The 18,521-nt window shown below is 35.2% G+C and overlaps 1 protein-coding gene across 28 annotated transcripts in view; it reads left to right on the forward strand.

The window, feature by feature from the left end:
- The window catches only part of PHF21A (PHD finger protein 21A), a 189,803-nt gene that overhangs the window by 18,740 nt on the left and 152,542 nt on the right, over window positions 1-18,521 (forward strand). For 21 of the 28 annotated variants that reach the window (XM_065945040.1, XM_065945042.1, XM_065945047.1 and 18 more), the window contains 3 exons: window positions 9,256-9,296; window positions 10,658-10,769; window positions 16,204-16,344. In XM_065945040.1, the coding sequence (XP_065801112.1) occupies window positions 16,291-16,344 (54 nt within the window). In that variant the 5' untranslated portion in view covers window positions 9,256-9,296; window positions 10,658-10,769; window positions 16,204-16,290. Of the gene's footprint in view, window positions 1-9,255; window positions 9,297-10,642; window positions 10,770-16,203; window positions 16,345-18,521 lie in introns of all 28 variants that reach the window. The other 7 variants (XM_065945052.1, XM_065945056.1, XM_065945053.1 and 4 more) reach the window with 2 other exon arrangements.

The following is an 18,521-nucleotide window of genomic DNA, read 5'->3' on the forward strand; positions in this document are numbered from 1 at the left end:
ACTTCTTTTTATGGAAATTTAAAACATACACAGAAGTAGAGTGAATATTAGCAAACCCTACATACCTGTTAACCCAACTTTAACAATTATCAACATTTGCCAAACTTTACATATAAGAAAAATAATTTTACGTTTTTAGAACATGTATTACAAATAGATATGTTGGTATACTCAAATGAAAAGTATGTGTGCTGGAATATTAACTCATTACATACATTGTAAATTTAATACTGGTAATCATCTTTTAGGATAATGTTGTTTTCATTTGTTTTTTAACTTACAGAAGATTTCTGAACCTCCATCAACTTAATAGAGAACCATATCTACTGGAAAGATTTTAGTTTTCTTCTCTGTCTTTTGAAACTTAAGATGATTGGTTTTGAATTTATTGTTCTTAAGAGTTGCATTAATTTTATGAGCATTTCCTATCTGCAGCTTTTGTGTGGAATACCAGAAGTGGTTATTTCTAGTATATGTTGGTCAATATTTGTCAGCTTATAGTGGAAAATTGCCAAGTCTTGTTCTGCACTTTCTCTTGCATATTCTGTTTGTACTTCACCCAAATGTATGTGTTGATTGACTAGGGAATATACACTATAACTGTGAAATAGTTTATTGAGGAGGGAATTTTGACTCCCTGCTATCTCTGGACCCGGTAACAGTTTTTAAGAACTTAGAACTTAAGTTACTGTTCATTTCTCTTCGGAGGAGTAGCAAGTTGTGTGTGTCTGCAGTTGTGGGTCCTGTTTGTTACCAGTTACTACAAGGTGATGGTAGGCTTATTTCTAGATTTCCTTGATTTTATTAGTTTAAATTAGACCCATAGGGGTAATTATTCCACCCCAATGCATGAGGAAGCAGTCATTGGTGGTTGTGCATCTAAACCCATGTACAATGAGTTGGAAAGATAACTCTCAGCATTGTGATGCTGTTTGGCATATTTGGTTTAGTGCAAGGAGTGCACTTATTTAACAGGACTCTTAATAAGCTCCCACTACACCAAAGATATCTTTTAAAAAATGATACTTAGGAAGACTCTGTAGTATTCCCCAGTAGAGTTCATCTAGAGCCGCAAAACCTTTCTAAAATAAAACTTATTCCTTTAACCGGTATTCATTTAAGTGGGTTTCTCTGTACTTGGTTTCCATGGAAATAGCGAATAGCTAACGTTATTTATAAGGTGGAAGTAAAATAGGGTGCCTAATGGGACCCCATGCTGCTCTGATGAAGAGACTTAGGAAAAAAAATCCATGCTCATGGGATTTTTTTTTTTTTAAACAAGGTTAATGGAAGCCCTGATTTCAGTCTTCTGTAACAGAAAATATTTTTGGTTTTAAAGGCTAGCTTTAATATCAGGCAAACTTCTTTTTTGGTATGTATTGCTTTCACTTTCAAGTTTTAGGACCACTTACTTATCAGTATGATTGAGACTTTATGCTTCAGAGTCATGTTTCCTTGTGGTTTTTGTTTCAGAAGTTAAAATCCCCAGCATATTGTAGCTGTTTCAATTTCTCATTGACATTTCAAAGTACAAATAAATAGCTAAATGTTCATTAATGATAGCAGTAATGATAAAGAATCAATATGTTGGACTACATAGTTTTTGTTTTTGTTTTTTAAACTGTGAATGTTACGGAACCATTTAGTTTTCAGGCCTTAAGTCAGGGTTCTTTTTCATTTGTGTTGTGGAGCTAAACCTATGAAGTCAGAAAAAGATCTTAATTTTCTTTGGATAGAAATGGGGAAAATCTTAATTTCTCTTTCTTTATAAAATGGATTATTGCCAAAGCCTTTCTAATTGAAATAAATGTTAATTCTTTTAGTAACTGTGGATTAGGAATAAACCTTGGCTTTTTCCTCGCTGCTCCGGTAAGGCCTACTCTTAGTTTTTGTAGTCCCTCAGCAAAGCCTTGCGGGTCTTTTTAAGCCCTTTCGTGTGAAAGACTATCACTCCCTTTGTGTGTGTGTTTGTGCTTGGGATGTGTGTGTGAGTGCATGTGTGTGTCTCACTAATTTTTCTGTAGCCTGAAACACACCTGCTCATTTTTCAGCCTGGTGAGTACAGCAGTGAAGTGAGAAGTGAGGCTGTATGAGACACAATAAGGTGCTGTAATTTTTATTTAGTTAGTTTTGGTTGTCTTTGGCAGCTTGTGATTGTTATCTGTCTGCCTGGAAGTGCTTTGTGATTATTCCAGGCTGTCGGTGCAGCAGGAGTTTTCTTCTGTGCTTTAAAGGCCAGGATTGCAGTGCACTTAGGGCTCCATCAGGGGAGGAGTTTTTGTTTTGTGTGTGTGTGTGTTTCTTTGGACAAGCTTCTCCTACAGTTGGGCTTCTGTGCTCTCATGTAAAAAATTCTAGTTGTTTTAATCCTGTTGAATTTTTGTGTGAGGTATTTTATCTCCAGCAATTCACTAGTTGTTTTTTTTTCCCCCACCTGTGCATATTGGTTCTGTTTTATAAAATTTCCCTTATGCAATAATTGTTCTTTTAGTTTAGCTTTTTCTTGTATATTTTTAAAATCAAGTGTTTACTAGTGACCTTCTTTAGTGGCTTTTATTTGAATGATCTCTGTTCTTTAGAGACATAGGAATTTGGGTCTATTATCCCATCCCTGAGAGAACAAGTCCCAGTAGTTGCAGTTAGTGCCACAGAAGGGTTTTCACAGATTCGGTGCTGGGCGCTGATCCTCCTCCTCGCTTGACACCCAGAACTCCCATTAGCATTAACAGGAGGCACTTGCTTAAATCCCAATACACCAAGATGAATCCAAACTCCTCTGTAATGCTTTATAGACACCTCAGTTGTTTTTTGTTGATGATGGCTAGAGTTTTGGTCCTGAGGTTAACTGATTATTAAAATAAGAGTTTGAGTTGTCTTGGGATATGGGGTGATTTACTAAGTCTGATCTGTAATTAAGAAGGTTATGTTATGATGATTAGACTCAGAAAACATTCACAACCTTGTGTACTGTGGAAGCTTGTGAATAAGGATTTTTGTACTTTATAGCATAATGAAGCAAGAATTCTCCTTTCCATTGATTTTTCGTTATATTTTACTACAAAATATATGATTCTTGCAAGTTTTTGTACATATTCTAAGAATTTAAGTAACTTTTTAAAAAATTTGTAAGCCTTAATACAATTACTCTCTAGCGTTTTACATCTCTTGTCAGCTAATGTTGCTCACATTTTTCAAGCGTATAGAAGCTAATAATGTGCACTGTCTTAGAGCGTGGACATTGCAATTACTGGTCAAGTATTAGATAATCACTGTTTACTCTGCCTATCTGAATTGTGGATTTTTATTACTTTATTTATGCACAGTGTAATGGAAGGATTCCTAGATGAAGAGCAATAAATCTGGGTTTTAAGATTGGGCTTTGCCTCTTATAATCTTTATAGCTTGTGGCTAGACATCTAGATTTTTTGGACCACTGTCCCCTTGAAATGAAGGTATGGATCTGGTGCTCTAGGGTGTCCATTCTAGCTTTAGGCTATTTGAAGACCTACTTTCCTGGGTCTTGAAGGTAATATAGGTGCATAAGGCAGTGGTTCCTAATCCTGGCTATGCATCAGAATCTTTTAGAGGAGCTTAAAAAAAAAAAATACAGATATCTGGGCTCCAAATCAGACATAATGAATTCAGAATCTTTAAGGGTAGGGCATGTGAATCTATACCTTTTTTGAAGTTTTAGAGTTACCCTGATATAAGTTTGAGAACTGCTTGTGCAGGATATTATTTCTGTTCTACACATGTGTGTGTGGGGGGGTGTGTGTGTATAGTTAGGGAAATGAGACATGTAAGTTATAGTGTGAGATATACATGGTTAAATTTTAAGATGAATGAGAAAGATGATAAACATTTTGAGAATTAAAAGAATGGAGAACTGGGAGTTGGGAAGGCTATTAATCAATGAGTCTTCATCTGGGTCCTAATGGTTGAGTAAGACTTGGATAGGCAGAGAGAAGGTAAAAAAAAAGGGTATTCTTGGTGTAAGAAAGAACTTCCCTAAAGTGAACATTTGGGGAGGGGGACAATTCTGATGAATGTTTTAATCTTTGTTTTAGTATTCTATTCTTGCAGCTGCTGTAGGTTTTCTGACATTTGAGGACGTGAACTGTTGAAGGTATTTGATGGGAGAGAGTGTTCCAGAAGAGCCCTGAGAAGAGAACTTGTTAGGAGTTTTTGAAATACAGGAAAGAGGCCAGGGTAGCTGGAGTAGATTGAGGAATGGGGAGAGGGAAGAAGACGAGGTCTAAGAATAACAGAGGCCCAAATTACTAGAGTCTTGTGGCCATTGTAGAGGACTTCAGCTTTTTCTCTGAGCATGATGAGAAGCCATTGGAGGATTTTGAGCAGAGGAGTAACTAGATCTGTCTTTTAAAAAGGCTACTGAGAGAATAGACTTTGGAGGACAAAGATGGAAGTGGGGAGGCCAGCCAATTAGGAGGCTATTGCAATAATGTAGGTGAAAGATGATGGTGACTTGGACCAACAAGGTGGCAGTAGAGTTGAGACAAGTGGTCACAGTCCCATGTATTTTGAAGGCAGAGGCAAGAAGGTCAGTTATTGGACTGGATGTAGGATGTGGGAAAGAGGAGTCAGTGATAACTTTAAGATTTTGTCCTGAAAGGATGGAGTTTCTGTTTATTGAAATGAGGATGACTCTGGGGAGGAAGTTGGGGGATAGGGAGTCAAGAGTTTAGTTTTACATTTGTTGAGCTTGAGAAACCAATTTGACAGGTGTCGAATGGGCAGTTTGATAGGTAGGTTTGGAAATCAAGGGACAGGTCTGGGCAGAGAGATAAATTTTGGAGTCACCAGTGTACAGATCCTTTTATAGCTATGAGACTGGATGAGTTTACCTAATGGGAAGAGTTCCAAGAACTGAGCCTTGGGGGAGTTCAATATTTGAGGTCTTGAGAGATGAGGAAGAACTAGCAGAAGAAACCCAGAAGAGTGCCTAGAGAGATGAGGAAGAAAATCAGATGTGACTGGTGTCCTGGCAGTCAAGGGAAGAAAGGATTTCATGAAGGAAGGGATGATCAGCTGGGTCAGATAATACTGTATGAACAGGGAAATGAGGGCTGAGACTTAAGTGTTGGGTTTAGCATCAGAGAGGTCACTGTTCTAACAAGACTGAAGGAGGCAAAAGCCCTAATGGAGTGGGTTCAGTAGAGGATGAAAGGAGAGGAACTGGGGACAGTGACTCTGGTCAACTCTTTCAAGGAGTTTTGCTACAAGTGGCCGTGCAGATAATAACTACAGAAGACAGTAACTACAGAAGAATATGGAGTTATGGAAGGCTATTTTTTTTTAGATAAAAGAAGCAAAATGATCCAGTAGTGAAGGAAAGTTTGATGCTTCAGGAAAGAGAGGGGAGAGGGACGCCCTTGAGAGGGTGAGATTAAGAGGGCTTGGGGCAAGAAGGATGATTAAAATATTGGGCCGCACCTAAAGGACTAAATCTCCTTTAGCAGGATTCTGCTTTTTCATCTGAGCATTTATTTGCATTTAAATAATTTCAAACTTATACTCTCAGTTAGAAGTTAGGAAAGACAGATAAAAAGCAGTAAAACTTACTGTATATGAAGTTAGTGTATCAGCTTGGTGTAGTAGAAGAGAAGAGATTGAATCTTCTGTGTAAGGTGACATTTTAAAGTGTCTTTGAATGACAATTATCTGTGCTATTCTAGTCCCTTATCAAAATTTATGATTGAGCACAGACTATAAACTTAATCGTTCAAAATTTGTAATGGGGTGGATTTTAGCCTAATTTAAGACATAATCTAGTGCTGAACTTTTCCTCTGCAAAGTTTGTTTTTGGTTTATGTATATTCTTCATACACAAAGGTTTTAGATGTTTTACAAAAGGTATTTACAAAGTAGTTATTAATCACCTTAGATTTATTGATGATATTTAAAAATTTTACAACCATATCAGAAATCTGAATGATTCATTTCTTTAATTGGCTGTAATTAAAGCAGCTTCAATACCTGTGAAGTTCCAGAGAGGAGGTGGAACAATCTTTAGTTTGCAAAAAATCATGTGAAGTTATGTTAACAAGATAGTATTCATCTGTAAAAGTAAAAATAACTACTCCAATTCATGTGTGTTGAATGTATTTTTCAGGAACAAATCTATTTTAAAAATTTAAGCAAATAAGGCTAAAACTTTGAACTACTTTAGTTGCAAGTGTCAAATGTATGTGAGAAATTAAGTGGACTTTACAATCAACCTAACCTGAGGAAGTCAGACTTGCTTTTCAGACTTATACACATTTTGCATATGGATAGTGTAAAAAGTACAAGTTATATGTATATATTTTTGCTGCTAACTAATTTACAGAGATGAATTAGTTGCTTTTCTTTTTTTAAAATCAATATCCCAATGGTAGTCAATTAATAATCAGTCTTCAGAAGGAACACTTTGGGTAGTTCTAATGCAGTGTTTTAAGAATCGCTTGTCTAAAAATAATTTACTCTTTTTGTGTATCTGAACCTCTGCGAATCTTATTTAAGTTGTGGATCTTCTTCCCAAAATACTCTTACATTCAAAATTTAGCATATAGCTTTGTGGAGTTGGCAAACCCCTCTGAAACCTATTCATGGGGATCCCTTAGGCATAAAGGATCTCAAGTGTTAAAACCAGCCCTAGAGAGCTTACTTACGTGATTTTATATGAAATTTTATATGAAGATTTTCCCCAAAATATTTGGTGAGTATTTATCCTAGTTTCTTAAGAGAATAACAGCTGAAGCTGGGTAAGAGAAAGTATGATCTAGTAGAAAGGCCAGCTTAGTCAAAGGAATCTCAGGGTCTGTAGACTTTTCTCTCGCTTGATACCAACTAGCTGTGTGACCTTCAGGGAAGTCACTTAACCTCTCAGACTTTGATTTCCAATGTGTTTTCTGCAGTCCGTGCAAGCAGTGTTATGAGTAGTTTTGTGATATCATGGTACAATTCCTTATCAATTAGGAGTTGATTCTCCTATTTATTTTTTGGAGAAAATGCCCCAGAGATAAGGTGCATCCATTGCCTTTTTTACTGAATATGATTTTCAGAAGAGTTTATTTGACTATACCTTCTCAAATGCCCTTTGTGTAAAAGTTGAAATCCCAATCCCATCCTGACCACTTTGAGTCTCAACATATTTTATACATTCTGAGTATAAGCTATTGTTATGTATTGCAGTTACAATTCTCCAGTTCTGTGGATTGCTTTTTCATTCTCTTAATGGTGGGGTGTTTTTTTTTTTTTTTTTTTGATGAACAGAGGTTCCTGATTTTAATTTGATCCAATTTATCTATCTTTTCCTTTTCATTATATTTTAAAATGGCAATTTTTAATTTCCTAATCAGCTGTTTTTATCCAGAGTCACTCATTTAACAAATAATGCTGTGGGAGATTGATGCATAAGATTATCCCCAGCATGAAAGAGCTAACAAGAGATGCCCAATGGGGAAAATAAGCCTGCAACTGAGAGTTAAGGGTCCACTCAGTCAATTCATTCATTTAACAAATATCTGCTGACCATTTACTTTGTTTTTGGTCACACCACTTGGCTTGTGGAATCTTAGTTCTCCAACCAGGAATTGAACCTGGGCACAGCAGTGAAAGTGCCCAGTCATGACCGGTGGACCTCTAGGGAGTTCTCTCTAAGGAGCCTTTACTGTTTGCCTGGTACTGTCTTTGAGTGGTACAGAATCCTGTAGGTATCTGCACTGTTAAGAATCCACTTTTTATAACTGATATAGAGCATCGTATTAGTTCTAGGTGTACAACATAATGGTTTGATATGGGTGTGTATTGTGAAATGATTACCACAGTAAGTGGTAATCACCATCATCACACATAGTTAGAAATTTTTTTTCCTAGTGAGAATCCACTTTTTTGGTAGGGAGAGGCCATACCTTGTGGCATGTGAGATCTTCGTTCTCGAAGCAGAGACTGAACCCATGATCCTGGCAGTGGAAGCACAGAGTCCTAACCATTGAACCACGGGGGAATTCCCAAGAATCTACTTTTTAATAACCACATCATTCTACAGACTATTTTATAGATTTTTCTTTTGGTTGGTAATCATTCTAATTGTGGTGATTAAAATTGCCATTTATATGGACTTTAGAACTCTAAAAAAGTGCTGTTGCTAAAAGAAAGGCAGGATAAACCAGCAAATTGAATTTCTTTTGGAAATGAATGTTAACTGCATGAATTGAGGCCCTTTAAAATTATTTTATTATATGTTTGGTATGACTGTGCACGATTAAATAAAAATTTGTGATTTGGATGAAGATTTTTTAAAATATCCCTTAAACAGATGAGAATTTACATCACACTATTGGAGTGACATCAGTGGACAAATGTACTATGTTGAAGGCATAGAATGATATAGATTTAGAGCATGGTATGTTGAGGTTAAATAATTTAATACTAAAATACTAAGGAGAAAGTTTTATTTTTTGTTCACTGATTTTTTTAACTAGAAAAGTTTGGGGCAAGGACAAGTTAAAAATAAACAAACAATATAGCTTGACGTGAGTTTTCTGACCTTGAAATCAACTTAATGGAGTTTAGATAATCTTAAAAAACCACAATTGATAAAAGCATCACTGAGCATAGATTGGGATCCCAAAACCTTGATTTTTTTTTTTTTTTTCCTGGCTCTATCACTGATATGGCATAGGGAAAGTCACTTCAGTGTTACGTGGTTCACAGTTTAAACTGGTAGGACTTTAAGAATGTGAATGAAAAGTTTAATTGAAATTATGACTACATATAAGATGCTTGAATTTTAAAGCCTTATATAAGATAAGTCCATTTCATGATTAATTGAAAAAAAGTAGATCAAGCTAAGGGCCAATGATGTTAGCCTAATTTGTTAAAAAAAAAAAGCAGCAAACAGTGAAGGTCATCTGTTGGGGATGTGGGTGTATTTCTGCATTTCTGTGTCTCTTAGGAAAGGGAGACTATCAACTACTTTTTCTTGTCTTGAAAAGGCTGTGGAAAAGTGAAAAAAAAAACAAACTGGAAAATTAGATATCTAATTGCCCTTGAATTCTTCTCTTGTAAAAACGAAACTACCTGTCTCTTTCCTTATTTTTTTCTTTTGTGTTTTAAAGTTTTGGAGATTCTTACGTGTTTTGGTTTTTTCCTCATTAAAATGAGATAGAAATCTTTAAGTTATCAACTTTTGATAACTTGTCATAAATCTGTGTTTGTAGTCTAATTCCATTTTCCCTTTTTCTCTTATAGGGAGCAAGAGAACTGAAGGAGAGCCAGTTTCCCCAAAATTGGTAAGTACTTTTTCAAGCAGGCACACTGTGCCTGGTGCTGGTTGGATGATACTTCAAATATTCAGTGATTTTTTTTCCTTTTTCTGCAAAAACGCTGTCTCCCAGAAATGAGAAAGGCTTCGCTGTTTGAGTGAAAGTGAATTTTTGTCTAATTTCACATAACCATATCTCAAATGCATTTGTGTTTCTAATAATACTGCTATGCTTGCATGTTCCTATATTCGATAACCTCTTAAAATGTAAAGGTCCCCTTTGCAAAAAATGTCCTTAATGCAGTGGTTAGGGCTGAAAATTCAAAACCCAGGAAATTCAAAAGTTAAGGTTCCCATTGTGTCTTGTATTACTTAATACGCTGTTTAATTTGATGGCCTTAGTATATGTGCAAAAAGGCTAAATTAATGTAACTATGGGAACCTTAACTTTGAAATTTGGGGCCTCTTAGCATTTATGTTATTAAATTTAATGTTGGATTGGCCTCATGTCTGATACTACATTTTCAGTGTATGTTTTGTATAATTCTTGAAGAGGAAAATGTTTTTAAAATGAGTGAAATGTAGCAGTGTGGGTCATATAGGCAAACATGTTTTTTCCCTGGTATCAGTTTTAATGTCTGCTTTAACAGCTTGTAAATCATCACACTTAATCATTTATTTGAGTATATAATTCAGGTTACACAGGGCATTCCAGTGTCTGAAGACCAAACAAATATTAACCTTATTTCAAGAGTATGTATTATGATAAAAAATTAAATTCAAACAAGATAACTGGAGTAGGGTAGTCCCCTATTGCAAGGTAATTTTCTTAAAAGAAATTCTCTCTCTCAAATGGTAATTCGTTTGGTGGGTGGAGTAGATATTTAGTTGAGGCTTCTTTCATACCTTAATGGTCATTGAGGTATCTCTTACCTTTTAGGTAATGAGCTTTGAACGTGAAAGGGAGACATTTGAACCAGTTAATCTTACATTATACCACCTTTTTATCCTACTTGCCTTTCTGTCATAGAACCATTAAAAATAAATAATCAAGACCCCATAGCCCTTTAGTTTGAGATGCAACGGAATCATAAATTTCTTGAAGAAGAAGGAATGTTAAGGGCCTTCTCTTTGAACCTTTTACCAGGTGTGACAGTTTCTTCTCTTATATCCTTGACATATTGTTATTCAGATATATCCCTGATGTATTGAATTCTACATTTTAAAAAATGTAGCTCGTATTTTCTGTAATGTGTTCTGAGGAACTGTAATTTCCACAGAAATTAATAAATATTATTGAGGTGGGGTGGGAGTGGGGAAAATGTTCTGTGGTCAAATAATTTGGAAAATGCTGCTTTAAACAAAGTTAAACAGGTTTCTTTACTGCAGGACTTCTCAGAACCTTTAATATGCTAATGTGCATTGTGAATCTCCAAGAGGGGGATATGATATGCAGCATTCTTGAATACTTCTATTGACAGGGAGCCCACTACCTCATAAGGTAACCCATTCCTTTTTTGTACAGCTCTAATCCTTAGCTCTTCCTTAAATCAATCTGAAATCTCTCTCCCATAACTTCCACTTCTGTTAAGTACTTATTGGTTATACCAAGACCACCGTCCTCACTTATGTTCTCCTTTGTGTAGTAAAATATTTATCATTAAAAAGCATTCTGGTAAATATGGCAACCATTTCTAAAATCTTGACCTCATTGTCACTATGCTCATATATGACTCTTCAGTCTCCTTCATTTTGAATTTCTGTGCATTTTGAATTTGCTTCAACATTCTTGTTGGGTGTAGTTGGGAAGAGTTTAGTAGACATGCTTCATTTCTGTAAAGAAAAGTAGCAAATAGAAGAGTGTATGTGTGTCTGCCAGGCCTGGAGCCAGGAAGCTGAGGTAGAAACTATATCTTAGAATGAACACTGGTGGTAGGGAGTGGGACAGGACACTCACTGCAGCAGACCTGTGCAGAAGAGGGGGCTGTGGGGGAACCCTGACTTGACCAAAAATACCACCCCCTTGTGCTGGAATGGTATGACTTGTGCAGGTATTCCTTGTTTTTTGTTTTTTTTTTCCCCTTTTTAACAAGGATCTGGCCCCCTTCCACCCAAAAAACCAAAGGAAAGATGCATATTTTATACTCAAAGGCATTCATACTTTCAGATACCATTAATTGAATTGTGTGTTTGTGTGTGTGTGTATAAATTTAGTGGTTAAGAAGCATCAGTCTTAACTAGCTCAGGTTTGTCAACACCTGTAATACCAGTACTTGAGCATAGTAACCTTGCCAGATTCAAAGTGTAGCCTCCAACATCAGGTTGTTTGTGCAGTAGCATTTCCTGTTGACCTGTGGAGTGTCACCAAAGAAATACTACCATGAAAACAAGAAAACAAACATTATATATATATTTTAATGTCATCTTATTGATTCATGTTAGTAAATGTTAGTTTTCATAAGTTATTAAATTTTTCACATTTGTGATCATTTTTAGCACTGTTAGTTAAAAGTTAAAGATATGTTTTATCTCCTAGCATATTAGATACATAGTAATCAATAAGCATTCAGTACAAATTGAAACCTGGTATTTCAGTAATGCTTCCCTGGTGGCTCAGGTGGTAAAGAGTCTGCCTGCAGTGTGGGAGATCCAGGTTCTCTCCCTGGGTCGGGAAGATCCCCTGGAGAAGGGAATGGCTACCCACTCCAGTATTCTTGCCTGGGGAATTCCGTGGACAGAGGTGCTATTTCAGTATTGTAGTAATTTAATTTTAGTATTTTAGTAATAGGCATGTGACAAGTAAGGATACATAGATCTACAAGAATTTACTTTTTCATATTTTAAAAAATTAATTAAATTAAACCTACTTGAAACACTATTTTGAGAGTATAGACCAAAAGTGGAGTCTAACACCAAGTAGCTACATGGTATAGAGAACCCTGAGCTGTTCATTTTTAAGGAATTCAGTCTGGGGGCACAATGTATTACAGACTTACTGTAGTTAAGTAAACTTGGTTGATGCAATGAGTTTTGATTGGGAAAAGATTTATATCAATTCAAGAACAGAGCAGTAATTTTGGTAATAAATTCAGAGTTGTAGTATTACTGCATTATTAGAATCATTATGAAAGATCTAGCAGTCATACATCTCCAAGCAGAACTGTAACCAGGAAAATGGCTAGAATCCCTTTCTTAGAGAAGTTGGAAATAAGAAAGCTCCCACTCTTTTCAGAAATATACTGTGTTGAGAAGTTTATACAAAAGTTTGTGTGTATGAGTAAAAGTATGTTAAAAGCATAGAACTTTACAGTTTACAAATGGCTTTTCATATAACTTCACCCAGTTTAAACCTCATAATAGTTTTGTGAAACAGATGATTCTGTTCCCCTTTTTCTGATTTATAAGCAAACAAACCTAAAGCTGAGAGTGGTTACACAGTGAGTAAGTGGAATCAGGTTTTTTTTTTTTTTTTTTTTTTTTTGAGACAGTGAATGTTCTTTTCAGACACTATGTTTGCCCTTTTTTGTGTGTGAGATTTGGTTATTTTGTTTATTTGCTTGTTCATTTGGTTTGTGGAGTTTTTATTTATGTTTCTTGTTATTTGAAGGTGGGAGACCATCAGGTATCCCAGTGATTTGACACATACTGTCTTGAATATGGTGAATGTTGGTATTTTGTGCTAAGCACTTGCCTTTTCTGGTGGTAGTACTTAGAACTGATGGGTGGCAAAAGGCTTTGTACCTCAGTAAATTGTTTTGTAAGTCTCTTCATATTTACCTTGTAGCAGCAGATTTGTTATTTATAATTTATCAGAGTTGGTCAAAATATGATAAACCATCTTTTTATAAATTTTGCCTTCTTTATAAGACTTTATATTACCTCCTATATTACTTTATAATACGATAAACTGCCCCCAAATGGTCATCACATGATGGCTGCATGCATTGTGTAAGCCCCAAAAGTATTTTTTAAAAGGACTCAACATGTGCTTGCATTGTTTTTTGTAGGCTATGAATATATATGTATATAACCTGTTCCTTTAGGCAGAGATCAGTCTCTTAAAAATGCTATTCAGAAAGAGGCTTTTGTGAAAAAGAAAGATATTATATGAATCTTCTAATCCTTCATATATTTTTCTATAAAAAGTCACTACCTTTTTTAACCCTTCAGTTTTATCTTGAAATAAAATGAGTAATTGGCCTTTAGAGTCCTTACCAAATAAAATTTCATGCCTTTGTGTGTCTCTAATAAGCAGACAACAATCTGATGAAGGAAGTAAAAGCTGTCAGCTCCTCATTAACTTGAGTTGCAGGCTTCTTATCCTGTGAGGCACTCTTTGACATTTAGAGCCTCCAGGTTAAACCCTGGCTTTACTTACTTTGTTCCTGAACGTTTTGTTTCATCAGTATAAATTTTTCTAATGTTTTATCTAACAATTCTAAGTTAATTTTTTGTTGTATAAAAATAAGTACATATTTTCCGTGGAAAATTTTGGAAATATTGATACTCTGAAAAGAAGGTAAATAACCCTCAGTGCTACCACTCAGATATAACTAATAGCAAATTATAAAAGTGCCACCTGATGCAAACTCTAGACAGCTCAGAGTATTATTAATTTTTACAGGTCTTTGTCAGTTCGATTGACAAAAATGTGTCTTCTTAAATTTACATTTCCATGACTCTCTTGAAGATAGATTTTTTTTCATGTTTATCATTCTTATTTCTTCTTCTGTGAATTACTTTTTCATAGCTTTTGAAAAGTTAATTTGTAATTAATCTGTAAGCACTCTGTAACTGTACAAATTAGGTTAACCCTTTGTTTGTGTATATTGTGAATTCTTCATGTCTTTAAGTTCCTGTTTATTTCTAGAGCTTATGAGTTGAGTTGAGCTATGATGTTATATGTAACTACTAGTAAAATAAAGTGTGGCTTTTCTGTCTTTGAAAATACCCTTCAAGGTGATTTTAATTTAACGAAAATGATAGGGAATCATTTTTAGACATGTTTTCTGGTAGCCTTAAAACTAAGTACTCTTTAGGAAGACCTCTAATACATAAATCAGGAATTTGAGTAGGGAGATTATTTTAACATTTAAAATTACAGTGAGTGCATAGTTTTAACATTTGCTTTAGTATGTAAACCTACATGACAACAAAAACCTTGGTCTAAAGCCAATAACTTAATGATTCTGATAATTATGTAGTTCCAATGATTTTTAAAGATTTAATAAATATCAGGAAAACCTGGGTTTGTTCATCAATATCACCTTTTCCAAATTATCTCCCCTAAACAGACTACCTTTATGAAAATTTTTGGTGGGCAATATCATTGTATAATAATATCATTTCCTAGCCTCCACAGATGTAAGTTTGAAGGAATTTTACACTTTGGAAGTGTATTGTTTTCTTAAAAAAAGCTTAGAGTATTTTGATATTACATAACATAGTATGTAAGCCCGAGGGGAGAGATTGCCAGTGATGTTTTAAGCCTAGTAAGATTAAACAAATATAATGAAGATTAATATTCACATGAATACAGCCTGAAATTAATGACTTCACTATAACTCTGTTAAATCAGGTTTTAAAGAAGTTTTAAGAAAACTTAGGTTGACTATGGGGCTTCTCTGGTGGCTCAGGTGGTGAAGAATTTGCCTACAATGCAGGAGACCCAGGTTTGATCCCTGGGTTGAGACCATCCCCTGAAGAAGGGCATGGCTGTCCACTCCAGTTTTCTTGCCTGGAGAACCCCACGGACAGAGGAGCCTGGCGGGCTACAGTCCATAGGGTTCGAGAGTCGACATGACTGAGTGACTAACTCTTTGAGGTTAACTATGAATTTTATCCATAGATAAACAGTTTTTAGAAGGTTTAAAGATTTTGAGTCTCATTGAATTAGCATAAGGAGTAGCAGTTACTCTTAACTTCTTGATTGTCCTCTTCCTCAGTTTGTAAAAATGCTGAGAAGCTGCTCTAACTACAAGTTTTATATATACATTTATTCAATTAAGCTTTTACTTTGAGGAGAGCACCTGAAATCATGTCTAAGGCCACATTCAAGAAAAAAGAAAGAAAAGTTAGCTATGGAGTTAATTTAAGTTGCAGCAGTGATGAGCAGAGCAGAAGGTTCACATTCACAAATTTAGACTTCTGACTTCGTCCCCATGCGTAGTTATACATGTAGCCCCAGCGGTGCACCAGCAGGCTTGAAAAGAAGATGGTGTTGTAAAGATGAAGAGTCTGTTCTGTTGTTATAGACCCACCTCATCTGTTGTGCACGATAGTTTTATTTTTTAACATCTGTCATAACTTTGTGGAAAGCAGAGTTCCATTGTAATGTGGTTAAGTATTAATTTGTTATATGTAAACCTTTATACCAGAATTTCCCCTATTTTGAGTTTCTTTATTTTTTTAAATACTGGAAGTCCATCCAAGTGAGAGTACTCTGGCCTTCTTTAACTTCCGAGAGATCCTGAGCTCTCTAGCTCACTCTGTGTGATAGTTAAAAATGTATGACCATGCCGTTGTGTGTCTCTTTCCAAGAACAGTGTGTCCTGGGTGGCTGTCCTCCTCCTCTTGTCTCCCGACCCATCTAGGACAGAAGTGGTCTTGTTCAGCTCTATGTCCTCAGAAAGCAGTATTTTACATGGTGCTGAGCACGTAGTGAGTGCTTGGATGTTTTCTTGACCAGATTAAACACTTTTTTTTTTCATTTCTTACTTAATTGAAGTGTTTTGTAGAGGAGTGCTCAGAGAATACTCAGAAAGTTTTGGTACCAATTCAGTACAAATCTCATTTTGGAAAGAAATCTGTTTGGGGAAAGTTTTTGCCATGTGTTTAGTTGGCTAATTTTTTGCCTAATGTAATTTATTTTATCTAACATGTATGTTTCCTTTATAACCAACATAATGATCCCAAACATTTTATGATCTCTACAGCTGCAGTGAGAAGAGGAGTTTGTAATTTTAAACAAAGGCTGAAGAAACTGTAGATAGCAGATATAGAAAAAGTGGAGAAGGTAGAGGATGGAGTTGCAGACTCTACAGGAGGCTCTTAAAGTGGAAATTCAGGTTCACCAGGTATGTTTCATTCATGGCTTCTCCCATATCATGTTATTAAGTAATCGCTAAATTAATAAACAACCTGGCTGTCTCTGATTTTCAGTACAGTTTTTAATCATTTTTTCAGTCAGTTGTTCAAGAATCATGTTATTTGCCTTCTAACACTACTCAACAAACTCATTGATAATCTTTTCGAGAATTTTAAAAACCCTGACTTCTCTTCCAGGCAAAAGAACTAAAAATATTTTTTCCATATACTGAGTGTGTTAAAAAACAAACAAACCCCCTTTCCCCTGTTTTTTGGTTAATCTGAGGGACTTTGTTCATGTGACTTTAACTTGCGTATTTTATTTATTTTTTATTTTTCAAAATTTATTGAAGTATAGTTGGTTTATAGTATTATGTTAATTTCTACTGCATAGCAAAACAATTCAGCTATACATATATACATTCTTTTTCATGTTCTCTTCTATTATGGTTTATCACAGAATACTGAATATAATTCCCTGTGTTTGCTTACATATTTTAAAAAATAAGACATGTTTCAGTTGACTATCATGTATACCAAAGTTACTCACATGTGATTTTTGGACATATTCCTCCTCTCAAGAAATTTTGGGATGGCACAGTTAACATCCAGCTTTTGGTTCATCCTCACAAGACATGAACAAGTCCAAATATGACTTTATTTGAAAAGTTCATGATATAATTGAACTGAATCACAAAATTTAAATAGAGTTCTTAAATATTATTTAGTTTCATATTTTTAATTCAAGCATACCAATTTTATAAAAATTATAATTATGAAAAAATTGGATATTTATTGTTTTAAAATATAATTTAAATTTTAAAATTACATTTAGTGACTCAAAAGGAATAAAATATTCTCCTGAAGTTATCACTTAATATCCACATTATTTTCCTGTGTATTTAACTATTTTTAGCATAAAATTAATAGCTTTTATATTCATCCTTAACTGTTACATAGCACTTTATATGGTAATAAACACTTATTTATGTTTATCAACATTGGTTGATAGTATTTTAACCTGTATAGAATGTAAGATATTCATTCCAGTTACATTTGGAATCCTTTCCTATTAGAAAAAAATTTAAGTATTAACAGTAGGGACTTTCCTGGCAGTTCAGTGGTTAAGATTCTGCATTCCAATGCAGGGGACATGGGTTGGATCCCTGGTCTGGGAACTAAGATCCCACATGCTGTTACGTACAACCCCCCTAAAAAATAAGTATTAACAGGAAATACAAATGACATGCCGTGATGTAAATCTGATGCTGTTATTCTGATTGGGTCCATGGTAACCTACATGATCATGAGAAATTCAGGGATGCCAGAAATGACATCAAAGTAGGCACTGGCTATTAGGCTGAGGCCAAAGCCAGATAGTACATTTGACTAAATATTGGGACAGAAGGCACCCCTTCATCATTTCCACTTAGGGAATGAAACAGGGGCTGAAAATGAGCTTACTGGATAGAAAGTGTGTTAATGAAACTACCTAGTATTGCTGTGGTAGAAGTATACTTTTGTTCTTGTTGAACAGGGAAATGATTGAAAAAGTAGCGACATGCACATGGTTGATGTTGAATGAATGTTTAAAGAGTAATGGCCTGTGATGGACATCTCATCTTTCTTTGAGAAATTGCCGTTTTGAATATTCCTATGTGGATTTGATGCAAGTCATATTTAAACTTTTGGAGTATTTACTCTACATGTAACAGAGAATAGTATAAAGCAGAGATTAGCAAACTTACTGCAAAGGGCCAGATGGTAAAGTATTTTGCGCTTTGGGAATAGTTTATGGTCTGTCACAAGCGCTTTTATCTGCTGCTGTGTGGACAGAGCAGTCATAGACAGTATGTAAGTGAACGGGTGTGGCTGTGTCCCAGTGAAACACGTGGTAAACCAGATTTGCCTGTGGGTTGTAGTTTGCCAACCTTTGGCATAAACTATATCCTCATGAAAAACCGCTGCATTCTTGAAATAGAAAGTAACAATTTTGATAACACACTGTGTCACCTTAAAGTCATTGGGGATTTCAATGGTTGAATTGCCTAGCTTTTCTGTCCTGCCTATAATGGTCTAAACTCCAGCTTGGGTGATTGTAGGTGGAAAAGTTGGCTTATTTATTTCCTCCAGAGGTGGAGACTGACTTTGGTAGTCAGTTTTTAAA

This window comes from Muntiacus reevesi, chromosome 9, assembly GCF_963930625.1.
Source record: "Muntiacus reevesi chromosome 9, mMunRee1.1, whole genome shotgun sequence".
In the NCBI taxonomy this organism is placed as follows: domain Eukaryota; kingdom Metazoa; phylum Chordata; class Mammalia; order Artiodactyla; family Cervidae; genus Muntiacus; species Muntiacus reevesi.